This window comes from Leptinotarsa decemlineata, unplaced genomic scaffold (assembly GCF_025532065.1).
Source record: "Leptinotarsa decemlineata unplaced genomic scaffold, Ldec_3_MD MMD2_tig00026314_RagTag_RagTag, whole genome shotgun sequence".
NCBI classification, from domain to species: Eukaryota; Metazoa; Arthropoda; class Insecta; order Coleoptera; family Chrysomelidae; genus Leptinotarsa; species Leptinotarsa decemlineata.
In genome coordinates, this window is record NW_027412684.1 from 1,064,952 (window position 1) to 1,089,849 (window position 24,898).

The window sequence follows — 24,898 nt, forward strand, 5'->3', positions numbered from 1 at the left end:
ATATTTTTCGTTATCCTTGAATTACTTTCTTCAAAATAAAAAAAAATTAGCTACGCTCGAGAATGTCGAATTTTTTTTAAAACTTTGCTGCCCTCCCCTTTCTTTACGTCACTCTCAAACTGTCAGATTACTGGAATATACACTTTTTAGCATGTAAATAACTCACCCTACCTTAATCTGACGCACCCGAGAATTTCTGACGATCAATTTTTTTTACTAATCTGATCTTTTATCCTTCACGGGCGGCCTTATATATGGGGCTCATATTTGATGGAGGTACTTTACCGGGTACAAGGTATCCCCCTGTATATTAATCTGCCGCGCTTTAGTGAATTCCGAAATCCCCGCTTGGGCTCCCCTATTAATACACTTCATAACTCCAACGAAACAACATGCGATCGTATGTGCTGCAGTTCAACTTCGAAATAAAAACTGTTAGGAAAGATCCTTTGGCATTCCACTAGTCTTACTAATTTTTTGAAATGATAGTGATTTTCACTGGTCAAACAATAATTCAACATCTTCGCGTTCAATGGTTCAAGATTTTTCAGCATGGGCAAAAAAAGCTCAAGCTTATCATTATGACATGTCTTCAAGTCTTGACATTAACCGCAACACAACATCGTCAGCTTAGGCAGCGCACCCACCTCTTTTTTGATTTCTTTGAAAATAATGGAATAAAATACTCACCAGCATCAAAATTCTCCTTCAGCCTCCTCCACTGCTTAGCTTGATGCAAAGAGTAGAAGGCGATCACTAGAAAAAACAGGATACACGTAAAAACCGCTGACGTCAGCGCGATGGCTTGCCAGTCCCACACAAGTGTTTCCGCACTAGAAAACGGCGCTTGCGAACTAGCCGCTTCCAAAGGAACGGGTTGCTGGGGTTCTTCATGTACGATATCCTGGTGGTCGTTCTTGATGTCATCTCCGTACCGCCAAATGATTTCGCCCTCCTCCTTATGGTGTTTCTGGTGATGGTGGTTGTGTTTATGTCTATGAGGATTTGCGGTTTCGACTCCTCCACCCATCGTTTTGAGTAATTCACTGAGGGGGGCGCAGTGGGTATCTCTATGGAATTCACATGGTCGAAGTACCACCATTCCATTTTTACACTGTGTGCAGTTCAGGCATTGTTGGAGTTCGGCATTGAGGTACTGTTTTTCAGGGCAGATTGATGCTAGTGCTAGAGAGTTCAGGCATGACAGCAGCAGGGAAGAAGTGAAGGCCAGCACCATTACCTGGAAGGAATGATGGAAAATTTCAAATTTTGAAAGTCTACAGCTACTACACATAATTTTCATCAATTTTCATCTTCTGGCATTCCTCAAACTGCTTTGAGGAGTGCCAGAAGATGACAGTACTACCAACTGTCGAAAGCGCTCGCAGATAATTGATAGAAGGTATAAAGCTTCAATTCCTTTTTGTAGAATTTAATATTGAAATACTCAAAATAAAGAAAAATTAGTTGCATCAATCAAAAATATATATATATATATATATATATATATATATATATATATATATATATATATATATATATATATATATATATATATAAAATAAATAGATAAGTACTTTTTGATCATTCCCATATTGATTCCAATTTAAGAGCCACCGGTAGACAGCTGTTTCAGCCTATTGGGCATCGTCAGTACCGGGCAGGCGGTCCTCGATTGAAGACAAAATGAGAAAAACCAAGAAAGTACTTGATAAAAATAGCTGCGTAAACGCAAGCGAAACATAAGTGGAACCACCTTTTTCGCATTGTTCACCAGCGCTATTGGAATCATTACATTGGAAAAAGTCTGCGTTGTTATCACACTCGTTATTACTATTACTACTTGTCCAAGGAAGACACATTTCAAACAGATAACAAAAATTTTAAGTAATTATATCTGCACCAATATCGAATTTCAACACTCAAATCACGATCAGTTCCTGAACTGAACATTGACGACACAACGGCGGTATTCATCGCTACATTCTATTGGTCACCGTAACATGACTTCACATTTAATTGTATGACTCTTCAGCCAATCATAAAACTCGGTTAGTAGAAATTATCCAATACGAACCGCCAGTTCTTCAGTCCACGTGGACTAATTCGTAGCGGCATTATTTTTTTGTATTGGTTTTTTTGGCCTTTGAGTACGCCGATAGCTTTAAGAATTACTATATCAGTTACTTCGACTATCCTAAAAGGATTGGTTTCAAAGCGGTCTCAACTCAAAATCATGCTCATATATTATAGTTTTTTAAATATAATTATGCAAGTCAATCAACTAACCGAAATGTTAGGATGATTATGTTATAAACCTAATTTCTGACTTAATTCTTGTAACTCTTGGAAAAATAAATGTTCATTATCCTTCTATATACAAGTTCGAAATGTGATTTGAACAAAAGATGATTATACGAAACGAATATGTGTCACTTAATTAAGTTCCTATTGAGTTTCCTTCCTTTAAGAAGTTCTGCAACCTTTCTTGAAGTTGAGCATTTCGTAAGTTATAGACAGCATTGAATAATTCAGCAAAAATATGTGTATTTATACAGGCCCCCACAGACGTCGTTCTTTTTCGACAGGATTACCCGACGTGCGGGGGCCTCAATGTAATTTTAAATTCTGCAAGGAACAGCAAGGTTTCATTGTCGACTTGATATAACAAGATTCAAACGATTAAAATTATAAAAATATAACTATGCATTCATCGATCTTTTTTCTTTCATCTCTAGCAATTAGCCTTCAGAAATTGATAGTGGACACGAATAAATATCATACAAGAACAGTTGGCGGTTTTCTGAATAAATTCAGGGAGCGTATGTGCCTCTTCATCTAATGAATCTGGGCGACAGAACAGAATAAAATGTGTCAAGACTCTGAAAGGACAACACATGCCGTGTAATTGCTTTTTGTTCACAATCCTAGAAACTGTTCTAGTTGAACTCAACGAGAACAGTGGTGTAGTAAATGATAATTTTTCGTTGAAACCAACGCTTTCCTTGATTCACTATATCATTTAAACAACTACGTGAGTGTTCAAAAAATTAGGTGAATGTTCAAATTTCGCGGGCTAAGTACATTCGATTAGCAATGTTTTTATTTTTTTATATTGGTACACTCTTCTTGAAGATATATTCACAGTTTCAGCTGTTTAGCATATTTAGTTTGTTGGTGAGATGCATAAGAATTAGAACTGTTTTGCGTGTTCAGTGATTTTCTTCTAGCGAAGAGAATGAAACAAAGAATTTGCATCACATTTTGGGTAAAAAATTGTATTAAGTGCTCAAAAACATTTGAAATGTTGACAGCGGCAAACGGACATTGTACTCTGAGCCAAAAAACTGTTTACAAAAGTTACAAGCTTTTCACAGAAGGTCGAGTAATTAAGAATGACGACACTCGCCCCAGCACATCAACAACCGACGAAAATGTTGAGAAAGTGAAGGAAATTGTTATGGAGAATAGTCGAAACAATATCTGAGTCATTGCTGAGGATGTCGGCATATCAGTTGGCTCATGCCGGAAAGTTTGGGCATGAAGCATGTGGCAGCGAAGTTCGTTCCGAAATTGCTGAATTTTGACCAAAGAAACCGTCAAGAGTATTACTCAAGAATTGTTGAATGACGTCAACGGTAGTCCAGATTTGCTCAGAAGGGTCATATTTAGTGACGAATCATTGGTATGGTTGAAAATATAAAACTCAAGATCAATTTTGTCTATCTCAACGAGTGTCAATGAGTTTTTTCTCAAAGGGAATGAATTGTTCAGGAACCTGACTTAATTTTCACAATCTTGAAAACACGCATTTTTCAATTAGTAACGTTCATGAACTATGGTGTATATCATACAACATGTTATAACTGTTATGGTGTATTTGGTCAAAACAATTAGTGTTGGTGAAATTACTATTTATATAAAATATTACAAGTACCTGAATAAAAATTACAATTTTAAACAAGACAGGTAAAGAATACGGAAAATACATGTGAAATGGTCAAAATAATTTCAATTGGCAAGAGGATACCTAGCATCTGGCATCGATCGATAAGATTTGAAGCTGACGTGAAGCTGACAATGTTTTCTCATACAATGATTTTATAAATTATTTCATTTATTGGATGTTAGATTATCAGCCAGTAACATAGGCTGATTAAATTAAAAAAACACAAACCTTTATTAAAACTGCAATAATGTAACACAAAGTATTGATTATCATATTTGGTGTGTGGTCCTGGTGAATCACTAGTCTATATTGATCAGATTGCATATTCAATATCTGACACAAAACTGATGCAAATATTGAACGATATACCTCATTAACATCAGTACTTATAACTTCCATTACTATACTTCTATATAAATATCTGTCAATATGCTTCAATATTGTGTCATTATGATCTCCTGAATTATCAAAATAATATTGACCGGGGTTTTTTATACTGTTGTAAATCATGTCTGAAAGAAAATAACGCCTACCGCCGCTGGTAGCCATAAACCAGGCGTGACGTGGCTAAGAGCACGGGAGTGTACGATGATTCCCCGCCACCCTAGAAGCAGCGAGAATAGTGCTGCCGATTTCGGCGGAACTTTGGCGAAATTTCTACAACATTCGATTACGATATTTGAAGGCTAGCCACGAGGATATAGAGACAGTCAAGTGGAAGCTACAGTGCGGTACGTGAAGGGATCTAGGAAGGCGATAGACATTCAGATAATAGTTGAATTTTTAGTTGAAGTGTTTGTTGTATTTGAAGTGAAATAAACTTAAGTTTGATTATTCAGTGTAGTCAATTATTGGTCAACCCACGGGAAAAAACGTAACAATACATAATCATAGTTCACTGTAGGTTTGTACTGTTTGATTGATAAGGAACATTTCTTGGCAATTTTCTCAATACATGCTTTCCGAAAGTTTGCTGCAGCGGAGCTTCTCCATGATTGCCAGATTCTCGAAGATTTTTCACTTTTACTCATCGAAAAGGGACTCATACAAACTTTATCAATTTTACCAAATGTTCAATGTTATGAAAGCTATAAAAACTATAAAACCTGTTTCATAAATGGCACCCTCGAAGGGGAAGATGTCTTTGCTTTGTTTTTGTTTCTATATTGAACTGTCACGCTTGTCCCACTGTAGAATGAATAACAAAGCGCAAGAGAATTCAACTCAAGCCTTGATTATACAAGAAGGTGGTTAGGAAAGTATTCATGGATTTGCATGATTAGACTTTTCACAGTGAAAGTTTCAGAAAACGACAGAGGAAAAATTTCGTTCGGTGGTGGATGTCAAAGTTATGCTTTATAATGGATCGCCTTTGGGAGCCTTGGTTATCTTTGATACTCGTGTATTGAGTTTTCTGTTGATCACATAAATGGCGTATTCGTGAGGGGAGATGTATTTGATTTCAGGGACAGTTGGGTACAGCAATGCATTCTTGCTTCAGCTTAGCATATGGTGGGTCGAAATAACACTGTTGTGTTGGATCGTGAATGGCTCTGTTTTCGATTAGTTATCGTGCAGTGGAAGCTGCAGAGAGAAACAGAGGATCATTCTTGTTCGGTTTTGCAACAGACTGTCATGCCTTTATCACAGGATCTATCAACCCATTTATGGTGTCTTCGTAGAGGAATTTGTTTATGCTTTCTTATACCTCATAGTTGTTCGAAAATATAATGTCATTGTTCAAAATTCTTGGGGTTCTTGTTGAATACTTTTCGTGAGCAAAAAAATAGCAGAATCGGTCTTCCTGACCGCCCTGGATTGATTCCGCACAGTCTATCTCGTCTTGTGTTATAGATCTTTTGCTGGAAAAATCCTCACTTATTTACTTTGTAGTGAATATTCAAGAGGTAGCAAAAATATATATGATTTTCTGAAACTCCAACTAGCATTTCCTAATATGACTGATAACCAGTCCGTGCAAGGCTTATTGTTAAATCATCTGAAAATGTCACTTTTAACGGGTGATGATCAACTGTACTGCCATTCATGCACCAAACTTACTGACTTTTATAATAAACAAGTATAGCTGAGGCACTAGTCAATCTAATAATAACATTGTTGATCTCTGACGGAAGCACCAAACTCTCATGAGAGTTCCAAAAATTTCCGTTGGATGTCCATCCAACGGAAATTTAGGAAACAGATTATTTAATGCCAAACCTAAATTAGAGAAAAGGAAGAGATCTGGTATATATCGACTAGAATGTGGTGAATGACCCGCCATATATACAGGTTAAACTGGTAGAAATTTTGATACAAGGTACCATGAACATTTTATTTCAGATAAAAAATCATTCATGTATGAATATCTTCAAAATTCGAAACATAAAATAGATAAAGATAATTTAAAGATCCTTCACATATGCGAAAAAGAAAAAATGATGAATCTGTTGGAATCTATGGAAATAAACAGGTCAATGAAAAATCCCAATTCTATTGTCCTCAACGAACAACTTGATCTAAATAATAGTCCTCTCCTGAACCTATAATCCAGTTCCCAAAACCTACATTATATCAAAAGCTTTGTTTTGGTATGTTCATGGATATTACAGGTATACAAAATGTAGGTAGGAAATTAATTAGGCAACCTAGGTATAAATTACTCAGATTTAAATGTAATCAGTTAGTTTTGAAAATGGTGTAATAGCCGAAACTAGTCAACAATAAAGAAATATCGTGGAAAATAGACAAATAGTCTGTTTTTTTAGTGTATCCTCAGTTAATAGTAAGAGTTTACTGTGAATACATTTCATTTAATACATCTATCAATCAAATTCAAACTAGAGCTATTGTCTAAAAAAATTTCAAATAGATGGGAAATTGAAATTTTCATGTCATAAAAAGCTGTTGAAAAAATTGAATTGATCCATTTTATCAAAAAACCAACGTATTTAGTTGAATACACTCTTTAGACCTACCTATATTATACTGTATTTGAGAAACCCTTGAATGCGTTATCATGGATTTTCTTCAAGTAAAGGCCAATTCCATAACCTATCTATATTATACTTCAATCTGATTAGTGAACATCTTCCAATCTACTTTCTGTCGGGGTTTTTCGTCGATAGGTCCCACATGCTCAATCTATAATCGAATAAAAAACGACACACAAACTTTCACCTTGATTGCACCAAACACACGAGCGCCAGCTTATTTGGCAGGTCACACACCACGAAGTTTATTTTTCTTGTTACTCTTTCGGGTCCATATATGAAAAAGAAAATATATTCGTATAAAACTTTCTTAAGTCACCTCATGACAATAGATGGAGTTTAACTTTAAGCAGAAGGGGTGAAAAAACTGATCGAAATTTAAGTTTCTACATCATTCGATCTTTCAGGAAAAGGCCAACTTCATTAAACCTTATATTTTATTTGAAATTTGTCCAAAAATCGATCATAATGGCCTAACTGAATTCTAAAATTTTGTCAGTACTATTGTACTATTGAGTCTGACAAGAAGAAAACATGTTTTTGATGTAGGAAATATTACATGTGATTTTGTCACGTGTTATACATACTGACGTTCTAATAAACATATTCATTTTCCTTATAAATTCATGATATGTTCGTTATGAGTAGGAAATTAAGAAATAGTATGTTGCAAATCGTTTGAAAAAATGTATTCCTTTTCATCACGAAATTATTACTGACCTAATAAACCCGTATATACAGGGTGTCCCATATAAAACTCCGCGGGCAAATGTCTGAAAAACGAAAAAGAATATCCATATTTCGTGAAAGCAAATGATTTTGTTGTCAAAGGGTCCTCCTATTTACGTAGAGATCCAGCACTAGGCATCATCCGTTAGGGCGTCGCGACGCGGACGCCAATTTTTTTAAATAACAACCCAGTATTTTCAATTGGTTTTTGAATTCTGCATTAAATTCTGAATCCAGCCATATAGCACACTTGTAGTTTTTCTCGAATACTAATGAAAAAATGCAATTTTATTGCGTATTATTAAAAGGGCCATGAATGAGTCAAAATGAATGCAATAATGTATTTCTCGATCTGACAGAAGACCTGTTAGATTTGACGAAAGTCAAATTTGTGTTGATTTTTCGTAAAATTGAAAGATGGTTTAATTTTCAAATGCAGAACAGTTGGATATGATATGTATTTATGGCAAAGCAAGAAGGAATTCAAAAGAAACAGTGAGAATATACGCTAATCGGTATCCTGACAGAAAATTACCGTCAGACAAAACATTTGGTTTGGCACGAAATGGATGTTTTAATGAACGGAAGCGAAAACAACCAAAAACGGCTACTCATGAGAATCACAGTGTTGCAGTGCTAGGTCTAATGGTGTTGGAACCATATAGTTCTACCAGAAAAGTAGCAAAGTACATTTGGTTCAAGGACTACATCCAGGTAATATTCTTCATGTTTCGTTTTTAATAACTAAAATATATTCCATATTCAGGAGATGCTGATAGAAGATTGAACTTCATTGCTTGGTAGTCCAACCGTATTCATGATGATGATCAGTTTCTGAAAAAAATATTATGGAGTGATGAAAGCCGTTTCCATAACAACGGTATGAGTAATAAACAAACATAATTGTCACTATTGGTCTGACGTGAACCCTCATTGGGTGCAAGAAACGAGATTTCAGTCTGTGTAGGGGGTTAATGTTTGATGCGGAATCATTGATGGTTATTTGATAGGACCTCATTTTTTCGAAGGAATTCTCAATGGGGAGAGGTACTTGATTTTTCTACAATATGTGTTGCCGAATCTCTTGGAGAATTTACCAATACAAACTTGACTGAATGTGTGGTTTCAACAAGATGAGACACATCCACATAATAATAGAATAGTTACGTAATATTTGGATGATACATTCAATGAGAGATTGATTGGAAATAAGGGTCCAATACCATGGCCAGCTCGAAGTCCAGATATTACTCCTCTAGATTTCTTTTTGCGGGGATATATCAAAGACTTAGTTTATATACGACGTCCACAAAATGTATAGGATTTGAAAAATAGTATCACAAATGTTTGTGTTTCCATAACGCGAGAGACGCTTTTAGCTGTCACGAATCGGGAATTACTAAAAAGATGCAATATGTGTATTCTACGTGAAGGGAGGCAGTTCGAACACTTACCAAAATGATTCTTGTTATCACTAATTGATTTCGTTATCATCATGTTAGTCGAGTTATGGTCAAAGTAACATATTTTTTGGTAATTTGAAACATTCATTTGATTTTGTACAGAAATACGCAACTAGATGAAATTGAACAGACAATGAAATCATAACTGATGAATCAATTTTATTAAACTCGTATTATTGCATTCATTTTGAATTATTCATGGCCCTCTTTATAATATGCAACAAAATTGCATTCTTTCATCAGTACTCAAGGAAAACTATATGGCTGAATTCAGAATTCAATGCAGAATCCAAAAACGAATCAGAAAATCTAGGTTACCATTGAAAAAAATTGGCGTCGTTGTCGCGACTCCTTAATGGATGGCACCTATTGCCGTATCTGTTCGCAAATAAGAGGACCTTTCGACATGAAAATCTGCCGTCACGAAATATGGATATCATTTTTCAAATATTTTCCCACGGAGTTTTATATGGGACATCCTGTATAAGGACAATTTATACCCTTCGCCCAAGATACTATTAATTCTAGGAACGGACCTGACGAAAACTACATTCACGATTCTTTTTCCTATTACCAGAAGAAATTGAAAAAAGAGAAGTACGAAAGTACAGATTTGCTTCCAATCATTTTTCACTAGCCCAAAATCAGAGCGTTTGTGCCAAGATGGAGCTATAGGTAAAGAGTGTGAACTTTCCAGATTATTCAAGTTTCATAGATCATTCATGCATGAAAAGAAATGAATGGGTTTGCCTACAGGATTAAGGTACCCCATAATAACTTTTTTCGAAGCAAAATGTCGCTAACAAAAGTGTTTATTTGTTAAAAAGGAAGTTAAAGTGAATGATAATATAAATAATAATAATAATAATGATTTTGGGATTGATTGTTTGTCATATTTTATAAAAAAAAGTTTTCAAAAACATATGTCCTAAATCGGGTGTATATTTTTAAAGAAAAGGCGGTTTTGATTTAATTGTTCAGAAGATATTTCGCTGATTATGATCAAACTTGGTAGTTTTAATATCATGAAAAAAACAATTGTTTATTACTTCATAGTTGAATATTACCATCAGATCAAACAATTAAAATTAGAACTTTCCCATTTGCTGCATTTTGTTGTATCGTGCTTAGTTTCAGGAAAAAAAAATTGATCTATGTACGTCTGTGAGTGTGAGTCCTGAAAAAATTATCTGAAAATGCTTCAACTTCTCTCAATTTTACGGTAGTCACATGAAAACTTCCTCATAGATCTTCAAAGTTTATACAAAGGGGTACTCATGTTGCGTTGCAACATGAGTACACTCAATTATCTGTATTGCATACAAAACATTTGTGGCAATTTGAATAAACATCGAAACGTACTTCTATTTGGCTATCAAATGAAGAAAGGTAGGTTCTTTAAAACGGAAGGCAAAGAACTATTTTATTATCCTATAATTTGAAACATCAGTGAAAAATATTCAAAACATGCTTGAAAGGCAAACTTTGACCTAGAATACAAGAGAAATAATCTAAGGGATTCAAGTCCGGAGATTATTGTGGCCAAGGCTGTGGTCGCCCACGACCACTTTCGAGCAAAGGACTCATCAAAATATAGGCTGGCAACGATACTGAAATGTGCAGGTACATGAAACACATATTTCCTCGTACTACAAAAGGTACAGCTTCTGATAGTACATCTATATTTTCAAGAAATCGTCTATATGTGACACCATGAAAATCTAGCTTAATGAGTTTGTCATGAGTTTAGCCCAGACGGTCACCTAAAACTCTTACTGAAATCAACTTTATACAATAGCATAAGTATTCCCATAATTCCAAAAATGATTGTAATGTTTCTGATAGAATCTAGTGAAAATTTAACTTATCTGTGAGTGAAACTTCAGACGTAAAGTTGCGGTTATTCTCAATTGGTAATATTGCATGTATCTATAAACCTGTACAGTAAAACGATTCAAATAATTCGATAACTGACGTTGAATTGCAGAGTACTTGTTGAAGGATTGTCTACAACTTCTTGGAATGTGTCATTATTGATCTTGATTTAGCAGAACGTTCAACGTGTGCAGTTAGAGATTCAGTTTCGCAGAGCTCAGTATCTACTCTTGGAGAAAGTTCTTCCTCACGTTCTTGGTAAATTTGACGGGCTTCTGCAGTACCTACTGCCATTAGCAAGCCCAATAAATGAATGCATTTGTGCTAATTTGGTGTTTTTCATATTCATTTGATGGGGTTTCGAGCCCCCAAAACTGTCTCATGGTAACATTGACTTCTACTTAGGCAAAGATCGGAATTCTGTGACCGCTGCAATTTTAGATCAGTCTTATTGCAAACGTCTTATGTACCTTTTTGCATGACCTTAGAAAATTTAACACAGTCGAGAGTGGTGAGGAGATTCACTTCAGTTATACTTTGAGTTAATCAAAATGGAGATGAAATATTTTCAATACTTTGAGAAATTTTTATCGACAAAGAAAAAAACAAAGATTTTCCTCAAATAATGTATAAAAACAAAACAATTGAACAAAAGTTTTAGCTACGATCAGTCGTCTGACTCAATAGGCAAAACATAATTTCTGTTTTAAAAAAAAATCTGTTTAAAATCTGTTTTTCCGTTAATCAGCTGTCGCTCCCATATGAACGACAACTCTCAGAAGTTGAGAAACTTGTGCGAGCTAAGAACTAACGAGGTCTTACCTTTTAACGTGTGATTCCGAACACGGAATAATATGAATATAAAAAATAAAAAATGATGAAGAAGCAAACCAAAACGAATTCAAACGAAGCTAAATAGATATAGATATAAAACAGTAACTGAAATAAAGCACAAACGACCACCAAACATTCATTTAACAGCAAAAACCTGTCAGTGCCTGATAAATGATGTCTAAACGCAGACACTGGCGTCCTTATCGAAATCGGTTTTTCTTACAAATGCCTTGAATAAAGATTCGAGATCTACTTGGAGAGTAAACAGTCAATTTTCGGATATCTCTTCAGAGTTTGTGAAACTGATGATTAGAATGTTTGTAGGAGGCATATTTTTTGAATGTTTCAACTACTCCAATCTGAAAAAATGAAGTTATGAGCCGAACCGAAATATATCTTGGATATAATGAAATAGGTTGCAAGCCCATGCTGTATTTTCAGGGGGTCATTTGACACCACTTAAAAATTGCATAAAATATTAGAATATGATTATCGACTTCATGGCGTCAGTAATAGGTAGTGCACGTGGAAATATTGGAAAAGTGAAAATGATAACTCTGTATAACTTTTGTATGGCTTTCATAAATTTAGATAAGAATTTACTAGAGCGCAGTACAAAAAAATAGGACTGAAAAATGACAAAAATTTCAATTTTTGGAGAAGTAACCCACCAAAAGATACAAAAATTTCATAACGGCTTTTGTAAACTTTGTTTTTCTTATCAACGAATATTTATTTGGTTATGCTTTCTGGTTCTCCGATATTATGGAAAAACAATTCATAGCGTTTGCATCAAGATGATGTACCTGCACATTCGTCAGTGTTGTTCGTAATTTTTTGTCCAAAAACAACGCCGTAATCATGCCTCGGACACCGTATCCACCAGATTCGCTCCCCTGCGACTTTTTTTGTTTCCAAGATTGAAGAGACCCATAAAAGGACGAAGGCGAAGATTGAGTAGATGAAAACCGAATCGCTGAGAAAGCTCAAAGACATACCAAAATGTGCGACGCTAGCACAAGTGTATTATATCTGAGGGGGACTATTTTCAAGATGAAAAAATAGAATGGAATTATTATTTGAAGGCATCAATAAAGATCCTCTTCGAAAAACAAATTTTACGCCTTCTTTTTAACAATCGAAAATATCACAAAAATAAAAATGTGAATGAAATAGTATTTTTTTTACTATTTCTATTGCTTATGTAAGTTACACAATCATTTTTTGGAAATTACAACTCCTACTATTTGAAAATTTTTATTTCCAAATTAATTTTTCAGAAGATATTTTTTTTAATTCAATTCAATTCTATAGTGTTCTTTCATGATTCTAAAAAAAATTTTTTTTATTCATTACTAATTTTTCATTGAATGAATAATTTTAAATGAACCAATGAATTTTTGAGCAATATTTGGTGTTACTATTCTAAAATTTAATTTTGAATAATTTCGGGTTGTTTTTGATAAATTGCAGGTTAATAAATATCATTGCAAACAATTCAGTTTTTCCAAGATATTGTTCATTCATTGATTAAATGACAAAGAAATGATTTTTCTAACGTGAAAGCAGTATAAGTAATGATTTCTCAATATAAATATTTAGCATCAAAAACATATTAGTTAATATCTATTGTCAAAACAACAGGGGTTGAAAATTTTAACAAATATAATAAAATAATAGGAATTATTAAGATAAAAATGTGAATACATTTTTAATTTTATATTGTCTTCAATTGTCATTAAAAAAAGCTGAAAATCAAAATTACTCCATTTTTCCAAAGATCTTTCAAAAAATAGCTCCGTTAACTTGCCAATGGCAAACATAATCTAATTATCAAATGCATAATTAATTGAAAAATTGAAGTAAAAATTGTTTGACTATAAGTTGTAAGCTCAACTTTCACCTCGGCATTGAAGTTATGAATAGTGTGAGGTTTTTAAAAGAAACTTTCTGTTCTTTCGAAATCTATTTTAGATTTCAAATAGTTTTTGAGATATTTGCAAAAAAAAAATTTTTCAACTTGACTGTTTATAATTTTTTGTAATTTTTGTCGACCCTTTTTCAAAAGGTGCATAATATTTTTAGATATGAATCCGAATCAAATAATACCTCAATCAATTTTTGATTTTTCGGGTCAAATTTTCGATAAAATGGTATTTCTGAACCAGTCTAAAACGAGTACATGCCAAAAATTTCAGTAATTTGAAAGAGGGAGGTTATAGATTTTTGTTTTACTTTCAAGTATGCGTAATGAAACTGATTGCCAATTCTAAGAAATACATTATTTCCATAGACACAATTGAAATTGTTGAGTATGGAGTACCTCAAGACTCAGTATTGGGTCCTATGTTATTTATAATACGTATATCTAAAGGATTCTTACTGTTTTATTGGGTATATACTCTGTCATAATCCGAAAAATAATCAAAGCTAAATCAATAGAGAATCTGCTGTAATGAAGGGAGAACTGAAAAGTGCTCCCCGAAAAGTTACTGCATAATTTAAACCACTAAAGAGTCCAATAAGACAGTAACTTGCCGTTTCCATAAATTGAGCCTAAAGATTAAAAAAATCAATTAAAAAAAATATTTTGCTTAGCTTTATTTAGTGGTCGGCGCTTTGGAAAATAATCTTTTTCCATTATCAAAATCGAAAATTCCCTTTAAACTTTCGCCTCAAATTGTAAATATCCTTAATTCTTTTATAATGTCGCCATGTCCTTTTCTTGAAACATTTCTTTGTTTTAATCGTTTATTAATTTTTATTTATTACTATTATTGAACCGTATTATTTCGTGAATTTTTTTGTCTGTATTGTCTGGTAACATACTGTTTTTTATACCACGTGAAAAATTGACAAATCTTATTTGTGCTTTCTGGTTGTACAAAGGATTGTACAACTAAAAGATCAATAAGCATCTGTCTAGCTCTCTATCTATCGAAAGGCGGCCCTGCATCGGTAATTTAGCCGAAAGGTTAAAAGGCCTACCATCGACCTTTTCAACAAGTTTCTCACGAATAAATAATTCACCGAAGTTCCTCCAGCAAAAGGAAGGAAGAACTTGTAAATATGTGGAAGATCATTATGGCGACCAGATGGCCGTGTGTGTTTGTGTATATGCCACGCCGCCACAACTAATACAACCAGCATGAGTTCACGCTTCAAAAACTCTGCCAGATTTCCAGAGAAGTAGTCACGGCGCGTCTGTCCCTGGTCTGCCGTAGTATTTCTATTTTCAATGTTTATTTTTGTTTGCGATGTCTTTGCATTCGCGATTGTTATTGTTCCGACGACCGAAATATACACCGCATACTCGCCACGTTTTACGAAGATCTATTTACGCGCGACTGCTGAAATAATAATTGATGTTCCACTACACCACGAATTCTTACGCGAAATTCAGCTCAAGTCATTGTCCTTCCGAATCAAAGAAACATCCAAAACCTACAGAAACAAAGTATTTGTTATACCGTGGTAGCACGAGAAGTGGTTGAGAGTTTTTTATTTATAAGTACAGCGGATGTGATCCAATTCAAGTTCGCCCCTAAACCTTCGTGTCTATCCTGGTATCCTATTAAATCATGTGACCAGACCAAGAGTTTTTCAGTGGTCTCAGCGTCTTTTCCAGTGGCCTCGGCCTTAATATTTATTTTGACAGATAAGTCAGTTTATTTAAGACAATTCAAATTTGACAATTTGCAAGTCAAGTTGAATTGAAGTTACGTTGCGGTAAAAAACAGGTTTATTACACCAAAAGTTGTAACATTGGTCCTTTGAGTCGCTTAAGGACATGGAAAAGTTAGCGACTGAATTTACAAAAAAAATGTTGAACTGAGCTTCTAGTCTGGGTCACAAGATCCCTTTTTTTTGAACTTCTGTCCAAGGGCTCCGAAAATTATGATCCAAGGCTCATTCTATTCTATGCCCTTTAGCAACTTTTTGAAAAATTTCAAGAGAGGCTCGAAAAAATTGCAAAAGTTATAAATTAGTAAAAAAAAGGGGTTTGGTTTTTTGCAAATATCTCGGAAAATAATAAAGATAGGTATTCGAAATTTGAAAATTTTTACGATATATTTCTTTTAAATACTACCATAAAAAACAAAACAACCATGTGTAAAAAAATTTTTCTGTATTTTTAATTTTTTTTATATTTTTATTTTTTAACACAAAAAGTAACACATAGTTAATTTTTTGTTGAATTAAAAAAATATTTCGTGAAAATTGATTTGTTAAAAATAAATTGTTTGTTAAATAAATGAAGAAAATATTAAATGAAACAATGTTTTTTCACAATATCGAAGAGAAATAGAAATTATGATTTTAAAAAATCGTTCCTTCATATCCATGTTTAGTACCAAAAAAAAATGTTAATCAACAAATCCGTTTTCAAGCAATAAAAAAATGTTTAAGAAACTATTTTGTTTTTAAAAATCATAATATTCATCACTGATGAAAATCCCCCAAAAAAATTTCAAATATCTTATAAACAATACATTTGTTTGTAACAATTTTTCAAACAAATAGAGCTAAAAATTCTGGAAAATCATTTTCATGTAACTTCAAATAAATTTTAATATAAAAAAAATGTCATTGCTTTAATTGAATTTTTCACTTTTCAATGTCTTCGCAGAAGTGCTAGATGAGATTCTGTTAACGATTTGTTTAAAAAGGAAAGCAGAAAAGTTGAACGATATGGAAGAAATGCCTAGTCAGAGATATTTCACTTTCCATAAAACATTTCTTCTAGTGAAATAAAATCGAAAAAAGAGTTAAACTTGCAACTAAAACTCATTCAGCAGCAGAAAGAATTAGATCTGTTTAAAATCTGTTTTTCCGTTAATCAGCTGTCGCCCCCATATGAACGACAACTCTCACAAGTTGAGAAACACATCATTTCGGTTGATCTTTTTGATTATTTTCAGGGTTATCAAAACAATTTATATTATATTAGACAATGGAAGTCAAAACTGATGAAATACACCACGAAACATTGTCATCCACCTTCAAACAAACACATCACTACAACACATGCCATTGGAAAGCACTCTCCACTCAATTTAATTCTAAAAGATTTGAAATAAGAGAATATATTTTGAATTGTAGTTTATTTTATTGTATTATGCTATGTTCTGGACCTACCACAAATAGATTAAGACTCTGTAATGTGGCTGAATAAATGAAAGATATATTCGTAATCCCTGAAATGAAAATAAATTAAACTCTTAATGCCTAGTATTTCAAAGTTTATCAGGCTGCGGGGATAGTAATAAACCGAAATCGAAAGTGAGGTATGTGCAGAAAATGTCATTCCCTCTACAAAGGTGAGGACAACTTTAGAACTATTGGAATCGTCTGGAACAGCAGCCATGACTAATTGAGAAAATAGTATGATTATTGGTGAAAACAGACTCAGATTGATAGAATTGATAGATATCAAATATATATAAATTGAATATCACAAAGGCCATCTTTTGAAATAATTGCAAAGGTAAAACTTAAATAGATGAAATACAATGTTTCTTCATTTTTGCAAGTTTCTTCTTATTTGCTAGTTCAGTTATGTAATGAAGGCTGGGATTCATATGTCATTAGCTCTCCATTTCTTGAAACTACGTTTTTAATTAAATCTGTTGAAGAAGAAAATGTTAATAAAATCAAGTATGTACCGAGTGTTGAACTTGTGGACAACATGATGAACGTTTGGAGAAAGTTCAGAACAAAGTGGACCATTTCAATACACAATTTACGACATGATGATGCTTTCAAAGTAATATTTCGAAAAACTATCAACGATAACCCTTCAGAGATAATTCATTATTTTCAGACAATTGATAGAAAGAAGTCCAAAGTGAGTGGGTCTATTCGACCCTCCATCGCAACCCGCAAGGGTTTATTGTGGCTCACACATATCCAAATAAACCCAACTTCTTGACGAAACCTATTAGTTTGTATGGTGAGTGGTCTTTCAGGTCAGATGGTGAGCTCTGCTGAACTCTAAAAGCCTGATTCGGTCCCCAGCAGGTCAGGCACAAAGTATGTGTGTGCTCTGCTGTTTCATCATTTTCCAAACAGAGGCGACGAACACTGTCTTCCGACAGTCCGAGTCTTTTCATATGATGATTCAAATGACAGTAACCTGTAAGAAGGGTTGTTAGACATCGTAGTTCATCCCTACTGTAGTCCAACAACTGTTTGGTATCAAGCTTCGAAGGATGAATGAACGCCTTGGAGTGAGCCAATCCTGGAAGGTTCTGCCAGAAGTCCATAAATCTTCTTGCCATCCAGGTGTTCAATCTTTGTTTGGTGAAGCCTAAAGTGATTCCAATGACAGGTTCTGGTCCGATGAAGCTGCTTGCAGCACCCTCCTTTGCAAGGAAGTCAGCAGCCTCATTGCCTTCCAGGCCAGTATGGCCAGGAATCCAGACCAGAGACAATCTGTTGAGTCTTCCTATTGAGGAGAGTCGTTTTTGTCAATTTGCTACCAATTTAGACGTTGCTAAAAAATACCAGGGGTTTAGAGAAACAAAGATTAGATTAAAATTGATAATGATATTGAGAATTTTTCTGAAAACTGAAATTTGTTTGTAATTTAAAAATAGTTATAGGAATCATTTCTTCTTCATCAATATGATTATCTTAAGCCATTCGAGAGGGAAATGTAGGTGTATGAAAAACAGGAAATATAGAATATACACAGCCATCGTTAATGGAAGACACTTGTGTGAGCCTAGGTTTGAGATCTCAAGGTCTTACCTTTCAACGTGCGACTCCTAGTAGGGGATGGGCAATATGCAGTGAAAATCAATCGTCTAGCCATCGGGCTCGAAGCATCGTTCCACATAACGTTCGACTGAATGAGTAAAATGAATCATTCACACTAACCAACCGTCTACCATTCCTCCAAATATAGGCGAAACATAGAAAAAACTCCATACAAATGAATTTTTCATTAAAAGATACGAGTACCAATAATGTTCCAAATTATTAGAAAACGGTAATATTTTTCTTCATTAAATATGTTTCGATTGTTTTTCTGGCACATATATATTTGGATTGATTATTTTTTCGGAAAAAAGTTTAACTCGATGGATATTTCGGGTGCTCATCCCTAGTGTAAATGTTCTTGTTTCCAGTTTCTTTGCAGTTGTTGTTTTATCGCCTTAAATCTAAATATAAAGCCGTTTCAATTTTGGAATTGATGATGTACTTAACTAATGCGTATTTTGAACTGGCATTACTTTTAACTGTCTTTCACATTATGTGAGACATGTGGCAAATCCATAAACCCCAGTTCACATACTGGGCAACCCTCCTATATTTTGCTTTACATTCAGATTAAAATAGTGACGCATTTTCACCCGAGTCAACTTGGTTTGAATTTTTTTTCATTTCTTTATTATTTTACACATTCTCAACATTTTAATTGAATTTGCAACTTATTTCAACACTTTAACATAGCTTTGACTTTCTTTTAGAGTTGCAGAGAAAACATGAAGATGAAAGTTTATATTACAGAACCTAGTATTATCATGTTGGAAAAATCTAAGTAAGCCCTCTTATTCACAGAGAGATATATAACAAATTTCGAAAAATTCACTTGTGTTTTTCACTTATATTCCTCTTAATAAAAGGTAGGACTGAAATATCTTCTTTTCAGAATAAATCCAAAACAAACACTGCTCATACACACCAGCACTGTATCACTATTCTCGATGCGCGTTTCACCAATCTAGTTGGCTTCTTCAGATAAAGTAGACTCCTAATGGAATAGACTTCCGAAGACGGTTTGCACTTTGTCTAGCAACGTTTGATGAGTTGTAAAAATCTGCTTAAAAAGTGTTTGTATTTCTTGGGTCATCAAACTTCTGTATTCTAATTTTGGGTCCCCTTTCAAAACTTTCATGGTCTCGTGGTGACAGGAAATACGTGTCAAAATTATTCTTCCTGAAGGTTTACAAGAAAGATAAGGTATCAGTGTTTTGTAGGGTTTCATTAAAATATAAGGATTTATTAAATCTTCGTTGACATTCAGAATAAAGAGCAACTGATGTGGTTTTTAACATAAATAGAAATAATTAATGTCTGATGCTGCCCTGATAGTGGACAATAATAATTTAGCCCCGATGATAATTGATATTGGTTGAGTAATTTTTTCTTATGTTCGAAAACCGTTATTGGCTTTTCTCAATAACTTAACAATTTTTCTGAATTATTATAATTGTTTATTGACTTAAAAATTTGTTATGAAAATGTCTTACTATCATTTCATTTGTTTTCCAGAAACAAGTTTATAGTAAAGTGAGCCCATTCAGTCTAGTGTAGTCTAGTTATGATGAAAAACATTTCATTTAAAATATAGATCAACAAAAGGAGGAAAGAAGTATAATTGCTGAAGTAAGTATATGAAATCGATTCTATTTTTTTTTAAGATTTGATGGAAAAAGTAAGCTACGGTGTTGCCTTTCATGTTTCGATTCTATCACATTCAAATAAGGAATTTCTTTGCATTTTCATTGTATAAATATTCTGAACAATCTCGAAGAGATGTTTCTTGGATATATGATGGAATCGGCCGATACTTAATGGAAAATCCATAATTAACGTATTCCAAAAACACTTTATTGTGAGATTTTCACTAAATTGTTTTACAAAAACCCTGGATTCTGTCCAGGGATTTCAAAATATCGACGCATATTCTAACTTACTTCCTTCAAACACATTATAGAAATATTTAACACACTTCAATCTACTGAATATTGTATTTATTCTTTTGATGAAATATGAGGATTGTCTATAGCTTGTTTGATAATATATTCAATTTAATGTAATTTTGTAATAATAATTCTCAGATTAGTTTGAAACTGAGCAGTCATATAATATTTGAACATTACTGGATTTTTCTTCTTTCTAAAAAATGAAATGGAATTTCTTCAAGTAGAAATGTAAATTATTATCAATAGACCAATTATATATCTCATCAATATCACTATGCAGTGCTATATAATTATCAATATTTTGAATTGTGAAGATTTTTTTTTAAATCATCAGTATATAAATTGGCGTCAAGAAGAATATTAAAAAGGAATGGTCCTGTGTTTGATTCTTGTGGCACACCACTCTTCGATATAAGTGATATCCCAACTAACAACTCAGGATCTTCATTCCAAGTGAGGAGGAGAAACGCCTTCAGAAAGAAAGAATGTGGTTGTATTTGCTTTGAATACTGAACTTCAGTGTGTCAACTAACTCATGACTGACAACAATGGCAAAACTATTAGGTATTATTGACTAGGAAAAAGTTATCAAACCCCAATTATTCATATGGGAATATGAATAATTGGGGTTTGATAATAATAGGTGTGGGTAAATATTTATCCATACCTGACTATGTCGATGAAAAGGTCTATTCCACTCAATTATTGTCATGTGTTTTTATATTGATAACTCTTCATTCTGGGTGTTCCTCCTGCTCACTTCCAACGATCTCTAAGGATATATTTGGATAAAAAGTTTTCCAATACGTGTATTGGTAGAGGTAGTATTTATAATTGGACAGCAAGATCACCAGATTAAACCAGTGTGGAATTTTATGGGGCCACGGAGAAGCATGGTATAAGCCACCTCCTACTTCTTCATAGGATATGAAAAGGAGAATTGTGAAAAGTTTCACAACAACATGTAGAATGATGATAGAATATCATTTGAAAAAAATGGCCAGATTATGTCGGGAACTGAATAGCGGCCATTTTGAACATTTTTTATAGTTTTCCTCATTGAACATTAAATAAATATAATCGTATTTATTTCCATTCATAACTATTTTTTCAGTGCGACGAGCCATTAAAAATCACATGAAATTTTACTTAGACTCAGTTAACAGAAAAAAGACCTCTGACTCGACAATACATAATAAACAATGGCTTAACTTTGTGGAAGTTTGGAAAATTGGGGGACCTTCGTTTTGGAGTCACAATATATGGGGCGTTCCATTTTAAAAATCAAAGAAAATAAGGTTTCAGTGTTATCAGAATTGACTCGTTATTTGTGAACACCCTGTGATGAAATCGTTCGAAATGACTACCAGAAAGACTTCTTCTTCTAAAGACTTCTGAAGTAAATAAAAAAAACAATATTTTGTTTCTGAATCACTTGTGACAGACACACTGATTTTCCAGAAAAATGCAATATGTCGAATTTGGCTACATTTAAGAATAGATAACTTTAATGAAAGTTCTCTCAGAATTCATCGTAGACTGAGTGGGGCGTTTCTTTGAGAAAAATATAACATTGCTATACTACATTTTTCAGGAACACCTTACCTTATATAAAAGGAAATAACTTCAAATCATCCCCTCAAGTGCATTGCCTGGTTTCAAAACATCTTCAGGAATAAATGATTGTCCAGTTGACTGTTGTATCCTCAATAAATAGCGTGGCACTGATTTCTAGTTTAGTATTGTAATACTACTTACAGACCTATTTTGAAAAACAATTTTATTGATAATAGTATGTAGGTACTTGAAACCGAAATAAGTTTCACTAGGATGAGTATTATATGATGGAATCGGCCGATACTTGATGAAAATCCATAACTAACGTATTCCAAAAACACTTTGTTGTGAGATTTTCACTAAATTGTTTTACAAAAACGCAACACGTGTTTCGCCATACAATGGCTTCATCTGGCGAGTTGAAAGACACGCCAGATTAAAGTGTTTTTGGAATACGTTAGGATGAGTATTGCTGGAAATTTTCAAAAAGTAGCTCATTAATTTCGTTGGGATTCTACAAGGAATGCGAGGGTTGACTAGGTTATGGAAATGAGGCACAAAAATATTCAATTAAATTTTCATTACGGGATACCAATATGCTTTGCAGGTTATCGATGAATCTTATGCAAATGTCACTCAGCATTCTTTGGTGAATCAAAGGACGAATGAACGATCCGTCGTCCATGCTTAATTGACCGTGAACTATTGAATGGAATGAAAATGCAGTTCCAGAAATCCCTCAACTGCGGGTTAAATGGAATGTTATTACGAAATGAAGAAATCCAATTACATCGGGGTGTAGAAAAGTTGGCGTTTTATTAAAATTTATATTCTTTCAATTTGACATCGAACTGAATCTAAATTTAATTGGATTCGATCAAATATGGGGTTTTCGAAAACAATTTTTGAGTCGCTTCGTTTGTGCGACACGATTCAATTTACCTGACATGAATTCCCTCTTTTGTTCCATAAATTGAAATGAGTCGCTTCAATTAAATTCATCTATATGAATCACGATGTAATTTAAAATTCATTAAAGAATACCTCTTGTAATAGAATTATTCGAATAACATTAACAGAGACACCAAAAAACGAAAATCTCAAAATGAATTTTTGTTTTATTGATTCGAAAAATCTCAATATATTTGTTTTATGTTTATTATGAGAATATTTTTTTGAATACTTCACATCAAATAGAGTGATAAAAACTTATTTAGTAGACAAATATCAATTACTATCTGTCCACCTTCCTGGAAAGGGCAGGATAGACTATGGCTCAGGAGGACAACTCCTCGGGAGGATGTACAATGGGTCACATGGGCCTACACTCACCCTCCCTACTCTATAGATATAGATGGAAAAACTAATATTTCATAAGTTAATGAGCGAAATCTTGGGTGCGAATCTTTCAATTCGTCCTTATTTCAAAATGTCAACAAAATATTTTAAAAATCCAAAAAAAAACATGAGGGTATGTATTTTTGATTATAACAATTTAAGGTGTTCAAGATTCAGTAATAGTTACTCTAATAAGTCAACTGGAACATCTGACTACATGACATTTTTCAAAATCAATAAGTTATGGTCGAAATATTTTTTCGTTGAGCTTATAACACACACACACCCACACAAATGTATTGGCCGCGTCCCTAATGGCGGACCGCGCATCAAAAACTGTATACCTAGCTTTTTATTAGAATTATATATTTATTGCATCTCTAGGGATACAAACAGAATAAATCCAGAAAATATCATCATTTTACATATCAAAGATAGTGAGTAAACAATATGTAAACGATAACATTAGTAACGAATATGAGAAAAAAATGAAAAAAAACAATACACCAAGAACCGGTAAGTTTTCAAATTTAAGGAAAGGTAACCTCAGTTTTTCGATATCATTGCAATAACTATTGAAGGATCTGACAATTCTACGGAAAGGAGAATTTTCACCTGAATTGATTTTTCTAAATGGGGTAGCAAAGAGATCATGGTTTCGCAAGTTTCTGAAAGGTGTATTCAATCGACTTCAGTAATAAATATTTTGTGCAACATTAATATGTATAAAAGATAACAGCTATTGCTAAGAAGGCCAAACGATCATCCAGCAACGCATTCTCCAAACTCGTGAGAAATGAATGGATCAGAAGAAGGAGGACCTCTCTCTAAGAGCAATTCTTCTGACTCACATTGAGAGTAAGTACAAACTGATATACTTAACACGGGAAAATCGTGGTGTTTCGCGAGATCGCAATGAGTTATAGCATAACAGAACCTTCAGAGTACCCAAGAACACGTCTTAGTATCCAAAAAGAATCGAATCCACTATTATCATTCATAATACGTCCACTGACCCATATCAGCATAAGGTAGCAGCTTTCAACAGTATGATCCACAGACTAATAAATGTGCCCTTGTCAGAGGCGAATTTCAATAAAGAACTGAATATAATAAAGCAAATAGCCGTCAACAATGATTACGATAGCGGTCTGATACATTCTTTATTATCAAAAAAGTTATACAGTCAAGCTTTAAAAGAAGTTTACCCAATTCGAAGAGAAGAAGATAAAAGTTATAGAACCTTAACCTACTTAGGCCAACCCACTACAAATATTTCAGATTTTCTGCACAGCAAAGGTGTAAATACTGCTTTCAAAACCACATTAAGAATAACAGAGATAAAAGTCAGCTTCAGAAAAATCAAGAGTGTATAAATTATCGTGTGAGTCATGTCCGATGTTTTATATAGGTCAAACTGGAAGAACATTCAAAGCCTGCATAAAG

The 24,898-nt window shown here is 33.6% G+C and overlaps 1 protein-coding gene across 1 annotated transcript in view; it reads right to left on the reverse strand.

Moving 5' to 3' along the window:
- Nucleotides 1-24,898, reverse strand: part of wgn (Tumor necrosis factor receptor superfamily member wengen) — a 132,575-nt gene that overhangs the window by 71,469 nt on the left and 36,208 nt on the right. The window contains exon 2 of the mRNA XM_074181748.1: nucleotides 691-1,240. Within this exon, the coding sequence (XP_074037849.1) occupies nucleotides 691-1,240 (550 nt within the window). The remainder of the gene's footprint in view (nucleotides 1-690; nucleotides 1,241-24,898) is intronic.